General features: G+C 38.7%; 1 protein-coding gene across 5 annotated transcripts in view; it reads left to right on the forward strand.

Moving 5' to 3' along the window:
• enok (enoki mushroom) overlaps window positions 1-16,814 on the forward strand; it is a 300,499-nt gene that overhangs the window by 251,731 nt on the left and 31,954 nt on the right. For 3 of the 5 annotated variants that reach the window (XM_069843715.1, XM_069843718.1, XM_069843716.1), the window contains exons 3-8: window positions 5,486-5,713; window positions 7,771-7,982; window positions 8,368-10,262; window positions 13,597-13,682; window positions 15,255-15,424; window positions 15,786-15,927. In XM_069843715.1, the coding sequence (XP_069699816.1) occupies window positions 5,486-5,713; window positions 7,771-7,982; window positions 8,368-10,262; window positions 13,597-13,682; window positions 15,255-15,424; window positions 15,786-15,927 (2,733 nt within the window). The remainder of the gene's footprint in view (window positions 1-5,485; window positions 5,714-7,770; window positions 7,983-8,367; window positions 10,263-13,596; window positions 13,683-15,254; window positions 15,425-15,785; window positions 15,928-16,814) is intronic. The other 2 variants (XM_069843719.1, XM_069843717.1) reach the window with 2 other exon arrangements.

The raw sequence follows: 16,814 nt of genomic DNA on the forward strand, positions 1-16,814 counted from the left end.
AAAATCAGTGCATTAATAAAGTGTATTCAAAAAGTTACGCATACTGTTTTATGTCACTTTCTTTCGCCATAACAAAATTCTGTGTTGTTTGGGTAAAGGGAGATAAATGAAACTTAAACTTGGAACCCTTATTACAAATAATTTTCTACACAAATAGAACACATCAACGGCTAGTATTCTTTGATTTTTGCACATCCACTTATATAATTTAACTTGTGTGTTCATCTGGGGAACAAAATTCCACCTGGACAAAAAATGACTTATACCCCTTTACCCGAACACCACAATTATCAGTACACCATATGGCCACTCGAAAGCTGTAAGCTGTCACTAATAATTGACTCTGAAATTTAGGTCCCCAGAGTTATAACTGAATGTTTCCATTCTTTCTTATCTGAATTTGTTTATTTTGTTGTACTCTTATCATCCCTCATAGTTTGTAAAAGTCGTTTTTCCGCATCCAGTATAATTCGAGCAACCAAATAGGCTACAGAAATACGGAGAACCTTGAAAAATGTCGTCATTGTCATCAATAATGAAGTACTAACGCGAAGAACTGAAAGATGTTGAATGCTGAAGAAATACTTTTTTTTACTTGGTTATTTAACGACGCTGTATCAACTACGAGGTTATTTAGCGTCGATGGGATTGGTGATAGCGAGATGATATTTGGCGAGGTGAGGCCGAGGATTCGCCATAGATTACCTGACATTTGCCTTATGGTTGGGGAAAACCTCGGAAAAAACCCAACCAGGTAATCAGCCCAAGCGGGAATCGAATCCACGCCGAACGCAACTCCGGATCAGCAGGCAAGCGCCTTAGCCGACTGAGCTACGCCGATGGCTCTGAAGAAATATATGGAAATGAAAGATAATGTGAAGACGAAACAGCCACTTTTGCTTAATTCTTGAAGTCAGGAGATGTTTTTAACGTTTCCGCGAATTTCAGTGTTTCTTCAGATACCAAATTATTCCATGCATATACTTTTGTTTATCTATAATATTTCCCTTTTTAGTTACTTTTCATTATTCAAACCTCACAGATACACAACATCTTTGAATTTGAAATATTCTGATAATGAGCGATACCCTTTAATCCCCCCCCCCAAAAAAAAAACCTAATTCAGAATAAGTTAGTTGGCTTCGTGGATCGAACTCCGGATCATCCGAATATGCCAATAATTTGAAGTGATCTGTAGCACATCGTTCCCCTAGTATCAATGTCTGCTCCCCTTATTACATTTTCGAGGGCTATGTCAAAGTGCTTGTTAACGCATCATCTTGCCTTTGATCCCTATTTGTGAAGAAAAAAAAAAGTAGTTCGACCGCTGTTCAATTTTACTCGGACTTTTCTGAAAATTAATCAAAATGAATTGCAAAATATTACAAAAATTAGTTTTTATAAGGTTAATTAACTTTGTTTCTGCAATTTTAATTGCCCTTTCTTCCTCCACTTTGCTCAAGAGCAGTTGTAACTGAAATTTGACAAATTTTGGCAAAAAATACGATTTTTAGTTTTTGTTGTTTTCTTTTCCCCATGAGAAAAAAGTTCAATTCTCCAGCCTCTCTTTCAGATAATGTTACCATCTTATCTGTTGCGCTATATTCAAGCCACCAACGGACATTTTTAAAGGACGCGCACTGTGTTTAAAGTTCCGGACCGCAACATTTACTCGCCTTTTAAATTTTCATTATTTTTCTTGACCTTTGACCCAATTAGGTAAATAACATTTTTTATCATAAAAATTAAAGATTCAACAATTTTTATTTGCTACAATATTCACTACATATAAAAATCCGACATGATTCTAGTTTCTACATGTGTGGAGTGTATTAAAAAATTCAAGTAGATCAGGTAAACATTAATATGCAAGGAACTTATCAAGGGCAATTATTATTTAGTAATATAATTTGCAATATCTTGAGAGTTAAGTGATCTACATAATTGAAACTTGTTACAGCATAGTGTGAGTAGGGTTTAGTGTTCCCAAAATATAAAGATCGGTTGAAAAATGTAGAAGTTGAAAAATTCAGTCATAACTCCCCCTAATGTTGGTGTTATATTTCCACGGATGGTTTGAAACGTTGCTACTTTATTCATTCTATGTTATTGTCAAAAGATCACGACGTATGTGATTGAGGTTTCTTACATAAATATGAGCAACAATTTACAATACAAGAACCTGAGCGGGTTTCATATGATCACGTTTCCTACAGTTATCAGTCTTGTGTTGCCTCTGTTATTAAGACCACTTTAGATTCTCCCTTCTGTCTAGACGTTCGCGCCCGAGACAATTTGCTGTTAAACATTTCAATAGCGTGGGAGAGGAGTTGTGGGACTTCTTCTCTCATCTCAGCGATCAGAGCCTCCCCTCCGATGCGGAGTTCCGTCACTGCGAGCACTTGTGATGGGAAGGATTGGAAAGTACGAATTATCTTCATGTCACTGATAAGTCTGCACGGGACTACTCGGACAGCATCTCCCTGCGGTCATTTGTTCTTCGAAATGCAGGAAACTTGAGTTTTCTATATAAAATCGTTTCTGAACTGATACAGCAGAGCCAGTTCGCTTGGCTCGTGTATAATTTATCATCTCAATGTTTCGCATGCATGCGTACAGAACCCATTGTCTTGTGCGTATTTGTTTAAAATAAAGATACTGTCGCTGGAAGGGCATTTGTTACATTTAAACCGGTTTTTTATATTTTTTTTTATCTTGGAGTGTTCTTTAACCCTGAATAGTATTTGCATAATATAATCAAAATATGTTTTCAGGTACGGAAGACGATGTTTAGAGAGCAGTACATACATACATACATACGTACATACATACGTACATACATACATACATACATACATACATACATACATACATACATACATACATACATACATACATACATACATACCTTCTGCCCCGAGCTCTTCTCCCGTTCACCATTCCTTCCAGTGCATTCTTCAGTAGGCAGTTTCTTCTCAGCCAATGACCCAACCAATTCCTTTTTCTCTTTCTGATCAGTTTCAACATTATTCTTTCTTCACCCACTCTTTCCAATACAAGTTCATTTCTTATTCTGTCTGTCCACTTCACACGCTCCATTCTTCTCTATATCCACATTTCAAATGCTTCTATTCGTTTCTCTTCACTTCGTTGTAATATCCATGTTTCTGCCCCATACAGTGCCACACTCCACACAAAGCACATCACTAATCTCTTCCTTAGTTCTTTTTTTCCAGAGGTCCGCAGAAGAGAGCAGTACTTAGTCTATATATTATAATTTCGGAGTTACAATTTATACCTTCTCATGTAAACAAATACTTATATTAAGGAGTGTCACATTTGAGAGCAAAAATACTCACGGAAGATAGGTTTTCTGTCTGGTGCCTGCCTATTCTTATCCGTTTAAGAAATGAACTCTTCGGATTGTCTGGAAATATTGTCTTTGTTTTGCTCTTCATAAATTGGAACCCCTCGAGAGAAACTTTGTTCTTTTCTTTCATTTCAGAAATTTCGTTGAAGGTTGGCCTATACTTCTTGGTGGTTGCAGACATATGGCAGGCATATTTTGACTCTTAAGCGATGTCTGAAGCAAGTAGAAGCAACAGAAATCGAATTACTTGGACAGTTTCCAGGTTACACTTCACTTGCCCGTCGGAGAAATTAAACACTAGACGAGTTGCGTAATGTAAACATTGCAGGATGTAATTACAGAATATAGATTGAAATGTGTATGATTATCGACGTAATATCAAATTTCAAATACAAAATTTCAAACCAATAGGAAAACTGAATACTCGCAGACCAACGAACCAGTTCGTACAGTACTTATAGATTTTCAGAAGTCGAAGCAGGCAAGTAGGTTTTCCCTGGTCTACATAAGTTTATCTTAAGTTCTTGTTTTGGAATTAGGCGGAATTCGAATCAATGACCTGCCTTCCATACACCGTCTAAGTCATGCGTCTTAGTCCGTCCATACACCAGCATGCCGTAATTCTACCAGACAAATTAGCAGTATGACAAAATATTTAGTGGTTACGCTATCCCATCTTTAATCATGATTGCCAGTAATTTCCTGATTGGTTAGCGTGTAAAAATTTGCCAGTAATTTCCTGATTGGTTAGCGTGTAAAAATATCCTGAATGCGGTTTGTAGTTTTTAAAATACATTCCAAATAAATAAAGTAATGGATTTGTTGAGACTTTGGTAAGATTTTCAAGATCAGATGAAGTTGGAAATGATGTAATAGGACTAGAAGAACGTTAATCAAAGTGATACGAGCAGGAACCAAGAAAGGCTGCGATCGTAGTGTAGTGATGGGATAAGGAAGAATGTGCAGAAAGGTGACATGGCGACGAACGACTTAGAACAGGGATGCAGAACTAGCGAAAGAGGGGTGGAAAGCATGGCGTTGAATGACGTATCTGTTATCTGTGGCCCGTACGCAATCACATAAGATAGACACTGAATACAAATCCCCTCCCCTATCAAGTCAATGACGCGGGGATGGAAGGAAGGGGTGAGTGACGTATCCGATGAGTGACGCAACGCCACAATTGTCGCCCAGTTCTCCAAGCCTGACTTAGAAGAAAAGTGTAAATTTTGCTTGAGAAAATCTGTACACATCCAATAAACATTCCATTAGAGACAAGTAAAGGATTAAATATAATAATAGTGTTGAAGAGCTAATGTCTTCATGGTAGTTAAGAATATTATTTTCAACAGAAGAGTTGACATGACTGGTTTGTGTATATTTGGTATGGCATATTGCCGTTCTAAAAAAATCCATATTTTAGACATTTGAAATAGTTCATCTTTAAGCTTAATTTAATGTAATACTGTACGAAACCTTCAATGACGAATTGTACAAATATTAAACTATCACGTACGAGATCTGTGTGTGCTTGCCCGAAAACATTTTGGCATCCATTTTCCTCTACTTTTTTTTAATAACTGAAAAAATAAACTTTAGCCTTTGTTTGCTAAACACTTCTAGCAGTTGAGTTATCAATCGTCCTTAATCGTCGTCATCATCATCATCATCATCATCATCATCTTTATTCTTCAATAATTAGTCTCAGTTTTTTGTAATCACACTCTGTTATTGTTTCATAGACAACCCGTTCTTAATAAATTAATTTGTATTTATGTAATTATGTATGGAGTTCATTTCTGACTTTGTCTTTTATCAGTAACCTTTGACTTCCTTTCATCAGCCTATTCGGTACAATTTGTGGAATGCATGTGAGCAAGAGAATAAACGACGATTTTCTTTACATGACGAACCATTCTTTAGAGTCTTTAGACAAATGGTGGCTGATTTCTAACAGATGGGTGAAATTTTTCGTGGGCAGAAACGAGTACTGTATGACTGTTAAGGTTTTTCAATAACTACCATTGAATCAGTATGCTGTATTAATAATTATATCAATAGTGTTAGTATAAAAGCATTGTGAAACAAATAACTAACTCATTGCATCTGTTCCAGCAGTCAGCGCCTTTGCCAATCTGTGGTGAGTGCCTGGGGACGGCAGCAAAGAACCGCCTAGGCCGTGCTGAGCCTCTCAGTTCATGCTCGGAGTGTGGGAGTTCTGTGCACCTCTCATGTGTGGGCGGTGGACGAGGGGCAGAGCTCGCTGCCCTCCTGGACAAAGGCGGCCGCTGGTTTTGCGAGGAGTGTCGCACTTGTGCAGGATGCAATGAGACTGCAGACCAGGTAAGGAAAACAGAATTCCCACCATAATAATCACAGTTAATAGCTTTTGTGAAAAAGGCGCCGTAATGGAAAATTAACCTAAATGATAAAACATGAGATGAAGTACACACTAATTAAATAAATAGAGCGTGTCAGAAATAAGTACCGAATTTTTGTAAGAATTTTGGTTTGGACTAGGGAGCATAGGGTCCCACACACATAATTTTGACACTGTGTAATGTCAACTTGCTGTTTATTCGCCTGGAGGTTAGGCAGCCAGAGGAGCACTTATACAGATTTACTTTAATTTATTTACACTGGTACGCTAACTTTCGAAAATGTTTTGAGTTGTGTAAACAAGATAATGGCGGACACTTTGAACACTTCTTGTGAGTCACTCTCCAATAAATTTGAATAATAACTGATTTTTCACCTCTATGGCCTGCTCACACCTATGAGTCGCAGCACGTGGGGCCGCTCTGATTGATATTTTATCGAGTCTCCTGTCATTAAAGCGATGTTGTGCGCCGCGATTAAACAAATTGAATTAAAACTATTTTCTCACTTGTAGTGTTTCCTAGTGTGTTATTATTTCCCTCCAGGCATTATCATTATGTTCTTATTGTAACAGTATATATTGTTTTTAATGGATATTCTTCACCAAATTAAACAGTTGTTCGTACTGTTTTAATTTGGTGCACAGACAGGCTATATAAAAAGACAGCTGACTGTAGTTATGTCAACAATTTAGACCCAAAGGGGAAAACCCGAACGTTTACCCAACAATTTCTGATTTTGATGCACCGTCAAATTCTTCCCGATGAATACCGATCACATTGCTCCTAAGCCTCTCATTTAAATACTGTACATTAATATGCCCCAGCGCGACGTGTGTGAGCAAGCCATGACTGTCTTGTTTAGACACTCTGTGCTTAGGACCCCATATCAATAAAATATTTTAAAATTTCTTGTTTCCTCTTTAATTCCATAGTAACATACCGCAGCACCAACGGTTGCATATTATCCAGCTTACGTAATGACAACTTCGGCGTCATATACTGCCAAGTCCACACCTGTGGAGTAACTGTCAGCGCGTCTGGCCGCGAAATCAGGTGGCCCGGGTTCGAATCCCGATCGGGACAAGTTACCTGGTTGAGTTTTTTTTCCGGGGTTTTCCCTCAACCCAATACGAGCAAATGCTGGGTAACTTTCGGTGCTGGACCCCGGACTCATTTCATCGGCATTATCACCTTCACTTCATTCAGACGCTAAAGAACCTAGATGTTGATACAGCGTCGTAAAATAACCCAATAAAATAAAATAAAAATATACCGCCAAAATAATCCATCGAGGACGCCGTGTTTCTATCCTTAAAATGACCGCCTACAACCAGTCTATCTTCCATAAAAAATTTGGTACTTAAAAGAAGATCTCTTAAAAGATGAATTAAACAATTGTAACCCAAAGTTATAATTTAGAGGCGAAATGAACTTTGGGTGATGGTGATGATTAATGCTTCTGCTGTTTCTGATGGTGGTGATGGGGGCGGCGAAAGTGGTGGTGGTGATGAAATAACGATTGCCTACTTGTTTCTCCACACTAATTTCAGAAATCCTCAATAATTTCAGCTTACGTTAAAGGAAGGAATATTAAACTGCAGTCTGAATTCATCACTACTAGTCTATTACAATCATAATATCACTAATACCACAATCACCACCACCACCACCACCACAACAACAACAACAACAACAACAACACTGTACGTACAAGGTTAACCAGAAAAACAGGTAATTTTAAACCACGGCTTTTTTTGACTAAACTCAGGTTTGGCTGCTAACATTCTTGTTGTGTTAGGAGTATATACACAGCTTGCGTTTGCCATCAATGCTTATTCCAAAAATGGCGATAGTTTCGTGACTCCGCAACACTTTTCCGGCAGCATTACAATATCTGTCGTAATGCTCAAGTGCCATCCTTTGCATGCATGTAGCTCCCTGTAAAGCCTAGCTGAGATGAAAGCCATGAGGGGATATGAAAACTCGTGTTCTGTTAAATGTGATGTATTATCTGTGCAGACGTGCTTGCTGTGTTGCTGTGACTGTGATCGGGGCTACCACATGGGCTGTCTGGAGCCTCCTGCCGAAAGGCGTCCCAAGTCTCCATGGCGCTGCAAACACTGTTTGGCTCATCACACTACAAAAAAGGCCAGGAAATTGGATGCAGCTGGAACAGTGAAAAGAAAATACTCGAAAGTTCGAGAGAAGAATCGAGATGCCAAAAATTCCAAGTACGTATTAAGTTGAAACTAAATGTATTGCATTTAAATTTTCTTTTTATAGAGGATTTTAAGCTCTCAATTTATTGTATATTCTACAGTTAACATTTTAAGTTCACTGGCTTATAAGCAGCATACCAGAGGACACAATATCTGATAATCATTTCTGCTAGCAAAATACTGTTAGATTGAATAGATGTTCTTTCGGAGATGAATTTGGACATTGACAAGTCCGTTATTTTTCAGTACTAGTGTATTACATGTAAGAAGTTGAATTGTGGTTGTTTAGAAAGGAAGACTGAAGTTTTTGCCTCCCAATTACAGAAATCTGATATTATTTATTAATTTAGTGGCATGTTATCCCGAAGATATTTCTCAGAATAGGTTCATTGTGTAGGTTGTTGACTGCAACGCGACCATTGAAAGAACCAGGTGGTGGGTCTGCTTCTCCCAGCAAGAAAGTGAAGCGAACCAGCACATCTACTCCTGCGGCTGTGCCTCATGACAGCAGTTCGAGCTCGGAGGAGGGTAATGATACAGCCGCTACCAGCTGCTACTCCTCTTCCTTCCTCTCTCAAACGTCTGGTGGCTGTGGTGGTGCGGGGGTCAGGGGCCAGGGCACTAGGGACCAGCAGAGGCTTGAAGAAAAGAGTGATCGTATCTCGAAAGAGAAACAGAAATTCTTTCGTCTGAGTGCTTTCTATGCAGATCACAAATTCAAACGGGCGGGTGGGACAGGTACGACGACGACGACTACGACGACAGCGACGAAAGTGGGGAAGGGTAGAGGGACCACTGTTGCTAGCAGTAGCAGCTCGAGTAGCAGCGGGAATGATTCGGACAGTGCCACGAGCACAGGGGAAGGGGTCAAAAAGGTAAAAAGTCCAGCTACAGCCAAAGTGTTAGGATGTGTACCATCTGCGCAGCATAAACAAGACAGTAGTAGTAGTTGTAATAAAGTGAAAGTGAGTGCGTCCTTATTTCAAACCTCGCCAAGCCGACAAAGGCCTAGGCCTGTGAGGACTATACAGACACCGGCAACAAGCTTTCCCAACATGTCCATGAGTTCTATCGCTCCGAGCACTGTAGCTGCTGCAGCTGCAGACTCTGGGAATTCACCCTGGGGATTTGCAGCTGCAGCGGCAAGGAACAAGAGCGAGGGGATTCTGGGTTCCTTCAATAAACCTACACCTGAAGTTACAAAATTCTCACAGCTGCTTGGTGGTATGGATAGCCATCGGAAAGGGAAAAAACCCAATGGAGGCGATAGCATTAATACACCAACATTTGCCTCTCTGTCGGCCAAGTGCGGTGCGATAAAGGTGGAGAGTGGTAATAGTAGCAGCAGCAACCTCTCACAGAAAGAAGAGAAGACCACTGGCTCTTCGTCATCATCCTCTAGTGGCTACAAACTTCAGCCTGGCTTTGGACAGTTGAAAGGCCTCTTTGATGGTTTGAGCCACTTATTCACCACACCAACACACAACCGAACTCGCACCGGCACCATCAACTATAATCCCAACAGGAGAAAGAAGCAGAAATCACTTCAGAAGTTACAGCATGCTCAGGAAACGAAGAAGCCCAGTGTTGTTCCGGCCATTCCTTCGTTGTCAGCTGTTTCAACTGCTTCTTTTGGTTCATCTGTATCTGCAATGCCAAAAGTGAAGAGTAGTGACTCTGGAGTGACAAATAATAAAACATTAACATCAAATGTGCCTCCCCCTTCACTGACGTCAGCAGGAAGACCTGCTAAAGTTGTAACTCAGTCAGACTCGAGTCCCAACATCGTCAAACCTAAGACATCTATCAAGACAGAGAGCCCATTGTCTCGGACCGGCCCGGTGCAGCCACCCGCACCCCCTGCCAGCAGGAAAGTTCCGCGCCCTGGTATATTTGTGCCTAGCTCCGAAACAGACTTCCCATCCCTGACCCCTCCCGCACCTCCCGAGCCAGAGAATCGAATGACTCCTTCCCGACTGGTGAAGACTGCAGTAAACAGCAAAAAGCTGGAGCAGGAACGGCGTCGGTGGCTGAAGGGTGACGGTCCACCATTCTTTGGAGCAGGATCTGGTGGGAGCTTGGGAACGCTGGGTTACATGATGATGGGACGTTCCCTCCCACACCCGTTCCTCTCATCAGCCTCGTTGCATTCTGCCACTGATGATCCCAAGCTGAAAAAGAAGCATCTGATTGCAGAAGCCACCCAGACCCACCACCAACACCACAGATACCAACACCCGCTACCGCTACCAGTGCCATCCACATCCATCGCGCCAACACATGTGCAAACGGGTAAGAACCCACCATTCCTACTGCGGGTTTATTTTGCCTCCTGCTTCTTATAATACACTGACTCCCTTTAATTACTGCTTGAAAACCTTCCTTTATTTACATTAGAATGATTGGCTGCAGAGTAATAGCAACCTGCAAGGCGTGTGTGAGTTGATCCGGCCCGCCTGAGTATGAATGTGTGGACAACTCCCTGGAAGCCTAGCATGCTGTGGTGTGGCAGCATAGAACCCCTCGTTCCCTTCCTTCCCCACCCGGGACCACAGATCCCACGTGGAAATACGCGGCAAGAAGCTTTAGTAACTCCACTAGTCTAAGAACAAGCAAGCGAGGCAGGCACGTGGTAGGCAATTGGCTGTGCTGGCTGCTGGCAGGAAAATCGGACTTGAAGCAAACCATGATCTCTTCCATTGTGCTCGTGCGTGCGTGGCTTGACTTGTATCTGCCTTTTTTTATATATACATTTTTTTTATTCCCTCTCCCTAAAACGAATATGATACATTCATACCATACTGTTAGCATTATCGGGGTTGATGATGGTTGGAAATTTACAGTAACAAAGAAAATATGACTATACTAATAGCACCATCCATTCAAAATGTTTGCAGCCTCGATGTTGGTTTGAGTTCTGCACTTGGCACCCACGTAACTTACCCCACTGCCTGCACCAGAATTTTGAGATGAGACCCACTGTACCTTGTGTAATGAATGCTCTTAGTTCTGTGACTTATTGGCGAGATTGCATGCGATTTTCCTAGACATTAGGTTGTAACTTATTTGAAGTTCTGTTTCGTTAGATGAATTGTCAATTTATCATTTCCTCATAACTATCCCAATCACTCTGCATTACCTTAACTGTGGTTCAGTGTCTTTATGGAAGCAGTTCACATAATTTATGGTTTTGGGTATGCACTCTTTGTATTAAGAGTAAGACAGAAAAGCTGCTAGAATGGAATTTTTGCATGCAAATAGATGCATTTCATGTGTGTAAAATAAAAGTAAAGCTTCTAATATTTAAATTGAAGTAAAAAATATTGTATCTGTCCTACTTTAAATAGTATTTTCTCGTATCTGTACTTTGAATAAACATTTTAATGAAAAGGCCTTTGTGGCTTTAGTCATCATTTATTTTATAATAATAAAAAGAAAATGAAAGGAAATGAAATATAGTATATCATCATTTGATCTTTCAGTATGTATAGATTGAGATTAAAACAGATGTTAAAATGTTCAAAATTAGTTTGGTTTAAAACAGTGGAAATACACCATATCAGTAAATGCAATGATTTTGCAAGTGAAATTATTTGGTGAAGTTGGCTCAGTTTCGTTTGGAAAAATACAAGTTTAAAAAATCAGCTAAGAAACCAGGTAATTGTAATTTCAATGTTCCTCCTAATATATCAGATCAGAATGAATATTCGATTGTCCTCCTGTACTTTTGCCCCGTATATATTTTCATATTGTACCATTAAGATAAAAATAGGCAGTGTAAGACTCAATGGTACATTAAGAAGTTCGTTCCTGAATGTTTTCGTTTTGCGATATGTAAAATATAATTACACTATTATCTGATATCGGAGTAATTAGACATTCCTTTTTTATAATTACATGTATAATTACTAATATATGGTTTAGTGTCAAAATTACTGTGGTAAAGTTTTTTTTTATTTATATTTTATAACATTCTTCAGTGCGTTTTTAGATCTGTAAACACAGGACCAACAGTATTCTTGCAATTTTTCGTAATGATTATGAACCATGTGTTGATGTTTTTGGTATAATTAAATTATTTAGTTCTTTGGAAGGTGTGGAAATCAGATTATACATATCTTTTTGTGGAGAACTGTATTTTATACGTGATGTGTTTTGTGTTTTGCACTTAACTTCAACAAATAGCATGGCATGTTGTTACTAACTGGAATATGTACTCTTATGTGTATTGCAATGATTTATACAAGAATCAACAAGTTTTCTCATATGATCGTCTGTCACAAGTAAAATATTTCTCGAAATAAGAGGAAAGGATTTTCATTGCATTGTCACCATTGTCGTCAGCATCATATTTATTATCAGTATCATCATTTATTTTCATTATTCACCACTCCGATTTTGCCATTATTTAAAAATGTCCTTATATGAATTTAATACTATTGCGGAGTAAGTTCAATTATGAGATAGTTTTGAAAATTTTATGAATCATAGCTATGCCGACTCTTTTCTAAGGAGCAGAGACTTTGACCTCTATCTAATTTGTGAAAACAGAAACAATGGATGTGAGATTTCTAAGACGAAAAAAGGGAATTATTTTTGTAACTCAATGCTGTATGAAAATTATTACTAAACTTTGGGTATATAGAAAGTTGAAGAGATCACATAGAATGTCAGTAAACGAAATATAACAACTCTTGTGACAATACAAAACTAAAGCTATGCAAAGAGTTGGTTGTGCAAAGGGGGGAGGGGGGGAATCTATCTTAAATGTCACTTACAAACAGACCAGGTCTGCAGGCATACTCATAAATTGAATGATGATAATGATGATGATAGGGGAGAGGGCTAAGTCAAAAAACCTTGTTTTGAGAAAACAGGGTTTTGCATTCCTTACATTTAAAAAAATTCTAGTAGGGGATGTAACAATCCTCATTATTGTTGCTGAAATATATGATGAAGTAAACGCATGGCTGACTGTAGAAGTGCAGCAGCGATACCTGTCTTACTTCATTAGACACAAAACACGAGCCAAAAAATTAATTTTGTATTCAAACTTCTAATGACCGACCTTTCTAGGTAGATTTATGTACTTCGGGATTACTTCACTTGTCAAGTCAATTAATATTTTTCCATATGAAAAATATAGTGGTCACTAATAACACCACTTGGTGACCAAGCATCCCAAATGTTGGCTATTACACAATGCAAACAGATAAGGTTTGGTGTTTCTCCAACCTGTGCCTGCTGATTATGCTGTCTCTGCTCCTGTATGTGTTATAGTTTTCATATGAGGAGACTTGTAACTGTTTTTTCTTGAGAAGGGGAAATAAACTGAGCCAACACTCCATGACATCACAATTCTGTGTTTGTTAGAATTGTGCATGATGTATCTTCTCAACTCTTCAAGTTGTGAAACTGAGGTTCCACTGTGTACATTCTTCACATTGTACTTTAGGGCATTTGAAAATAGGTACTATATATGCAGATATTTGATTGATTTGAGAATAAATCATTCAGAAAGTGTTATTATGAAAGATATTTATCTTGAAGAATCGTGTGTGTTTACTTCCAAGTTTAGATCGCCTCTCCAAACTGTTTTATGCTTATAGAAATTGATTTGTTTCAGATACTCAACCATCCAGGATGCTTCCTCCTGGTGTCAGCCAGAAGGACGTAGGCTTGTTTAAAGAAACTCGAGAGCGAGCAAATTCAGTAAGTTGGCCACAGTTTTTGTTAAATGTTGTCATTTAATGTTACAAAACTTATATGAATTGATAGCAAGGTCGTTTTCCTTGTTTATGTATTAAGCAATGAGGAAAACAAGGAAAAATTACACATGTATTGGGTTGTCACATAAGTTCGTTCTCTTTTATCATAAGTTTTATCTATTCCACCTGAAGACACTCTACCCTCTGCACATAGTTAACGTAGTTGCAGAAACACCCTTGTGACATAGGGCTCAACAACCAGACCCTCTATTAGACTTGTCAGTATATGTTTGTGACTGATGTTGAATGCACAGTGTGGATTTGTGGATGTTTACATAAATAACATGGAAGGCAAAAAGGAACATTTTCGGCATCTTATGCTGTTTTATTATCGTAAGAGTAAAACCACCTCACAAACCTAATGGAGAATTTGTGCTGTTTACGGAGAAGATGCAGTGACGAATTAGGTATGTCAAAAGTGGTTTACTGGATTTCGAGCTGAAAATTTCTCCCTGAAAGACAAACCTCGCACTGGATGTCTGGTGGTTACGGACATGGAAGGAATTGTTTGTTTAGTCAACTGTCCAAAGACAGGTCTGAACCTCACAAGTGACATCAACATAGCAGCAATTAAGCCAGGAGATAATGGGATAGGGTGACCAGTTCCTTTCCCCCTCCATTACGTACATCACCGACTAGTTATTTATTACGCTAATCAGACTTCAGATGTATACAAACATTATTCTTTCTCTGACATATATCGTCAAGTGAGATGTATTGCCTGATAATAGATGTACGTATCAGCCAGAACCTCAATCAGAAGACATGGAAAGAATAAAGAATATTATTTCAAACAATCCACAGATGACAACTAGGGAGATGGCACAGGAGTTGAATTTACCACATGCTAGTGTAGTCAGATACTTAAAGAAAATTGGTTATGTAAATCTTCGCAATATAATATGGGTTCTGCACAAACTGAGTGAAGAGAATTTGGTTCAGCGTGTTTCCATCTGCGTCTCCTTAATAAGATGCAATCAAAATTAAACTTTTCTGAAAGGCTGGTGACAGGAGTTGAAAAGTGGATTATGTACGACAACATCTGATAGAGAAAATGATGGTGCAAGAAAGAGGAGCAACCACTAACTAAACCAGGGCTTCATCCAAGGAAAGCTATTTCTCTCAGTTCAGTAGCATTATTTATACTGAAGTGGCAGTATTGGTTGGTTGTTTATAACTATAGCTAGTTGGAATGTTTACGTTTTAATACCTAAAAATCCGTTCTCTGGTAATAAAATACAATATATACTTTCTTTAACATTGTGGCATATTTTATTTGACATTCATGTATATGCATAAGTCATATACTCACTAAAACTGTGAGGTACTTTAAATAGAGAATAGAGGGAGCTGGACCATGTGGAAAATCACATGGCACGCAATTCATCTTACACTTTCATGTTAAAACATTTCAGTTTCTCTTCCTTGTACCTCGAACATAGACATTTTACGTGAAAAGTCTAAATGTTGTTACTAACAGTGTACAGAACCTAACCTCGGTATTTGCTTGTAACAGACCACCCCTGCAGTATTACCCAACACAGAAACACTACTTGCATCAGTGGGAGTGGTATCTCCCACAACCTTAGCTGCATCAGCTCAGCAGCGATGTCCTGGAGCTATTGAATTTGGCCAGTATGAGATCCAGACATGGTACTCGTCACCATACCCTCAGGAATATGCCAGGTGAGAAGATTTGTTATAATTTAATTGTCGTTATACTTAAATCAATTATATCAATTTTTAATTTCTGGATTGTCACCTGTTTTTATGGCAGGCAAAGATGTGAAAAAAAAAAAAATTGGTTCCTTAAAATACAAATGTTAAGATGAGGTTTTGTTCTTGTTACACCTGGTACATGAGCACATTTCTGGCCTAGTGATAACGGAGATATTAATTTTGCCCTCGTCCTTTCCAGAATTGTCCTTGGCATTTGTCAAAGTAGCCATTTGAATTCTTATTCTCCAATGAATTCTCAGGTTATCACGAGTTTTTATGAGACCTTCTGTCTTCCATGAAAACTGAAACAAATGTTATCTGTTTGCAGGCTACCAAAATTGTTCCTGTGTGAATTCTGTCTAAAATATACAAAGAGTAAGTCAGTATTGGAGCGGCATCAGGACAAATGCACATGGAGACACCCACCAGCAACTGAGATTTACCGGCGTGGTGACATCTCTGTGTTTGAGGTATGAAACTGTGTCTTTGCATATTTTCATTTCGTTTGCCCAATAAAACTGTGACAAATCAGGCAATAAAAGCATTCACTGTGGAAAATGAGCATGATCTTTATCATAATATTGTAACCAATCACCAACCCTTCATGCTAAAATTCTGAGAGTCGGATTTTTGTGTAAAGTTCACGCTGTACTGCTGTTTTGAAATGACATAATGATAGGCCCTCATGAAAGGCGAAGTTAAGTAAAAAGATGGGATGGACTGTGAAATTGTTGCTGCATGGATGAAAACAGGATCATGAGATTAGTCAGGCATAAATGACGCAACAAACTTTGACCAGCATGGCAAATGGAAATAATAATGCTTTTCAACCTGTTTTTTAAATCAACTCGCAGCTTTTAAACTTGTCATATAATACTATGCCTTCCTTTCTGAACGAGTTTGTTAAGACTGTTGAAAGTAAGGATCCAGAGCCTTTAGTTGAGTTTGTGGAGGTCATATATAACTAATAGATAAAAGAAGATCTTGCCCTACAAGTACATGAGCTGAAACCACAGAGTAATATATACAGTCACGAAGCTTGAGATGTGAGGGTGCTAGGAACAACAGACTGTGCCGGTACTATTTTGCATTGTCTGTAATGAGGCGATCGTAGCGATCCTAGTGGTTAGCAACTATCTATGGATGCATATTTACCACGTATTGAGCTTCGTGACTGTATATACTAGACTGTGCTGAAACCTTTTCTTGTGTCTAATTGATAGCTATTAAGTATCCACAACAGTTCTCTTATTTCTTCATATCGATGTAAGAAGGGCATTATCAACAATTTTGTGGCTTTACGCTAATAAATGTTAAAGCATTAGGGGTTTTCTTCTTTAACTGTGTATTCTATTAT

The sequence above is a fragment of the Periplaneta americana genome, chromosome 13 (assembly GCF_040183065.1).
Source record: "Periplaneta americana isolate PAMFEO1 chromosome 13, P.americana_PAMFEO1_priV1, whole genome shotgun sequence".
NCBI classification, from domain to species: domain Eukaryota; kingdom Metazoa; phylum Arthropoda; class Insecta; order Blattodea; family Blattidae; genus Periplaneta; species Periplaneta americana.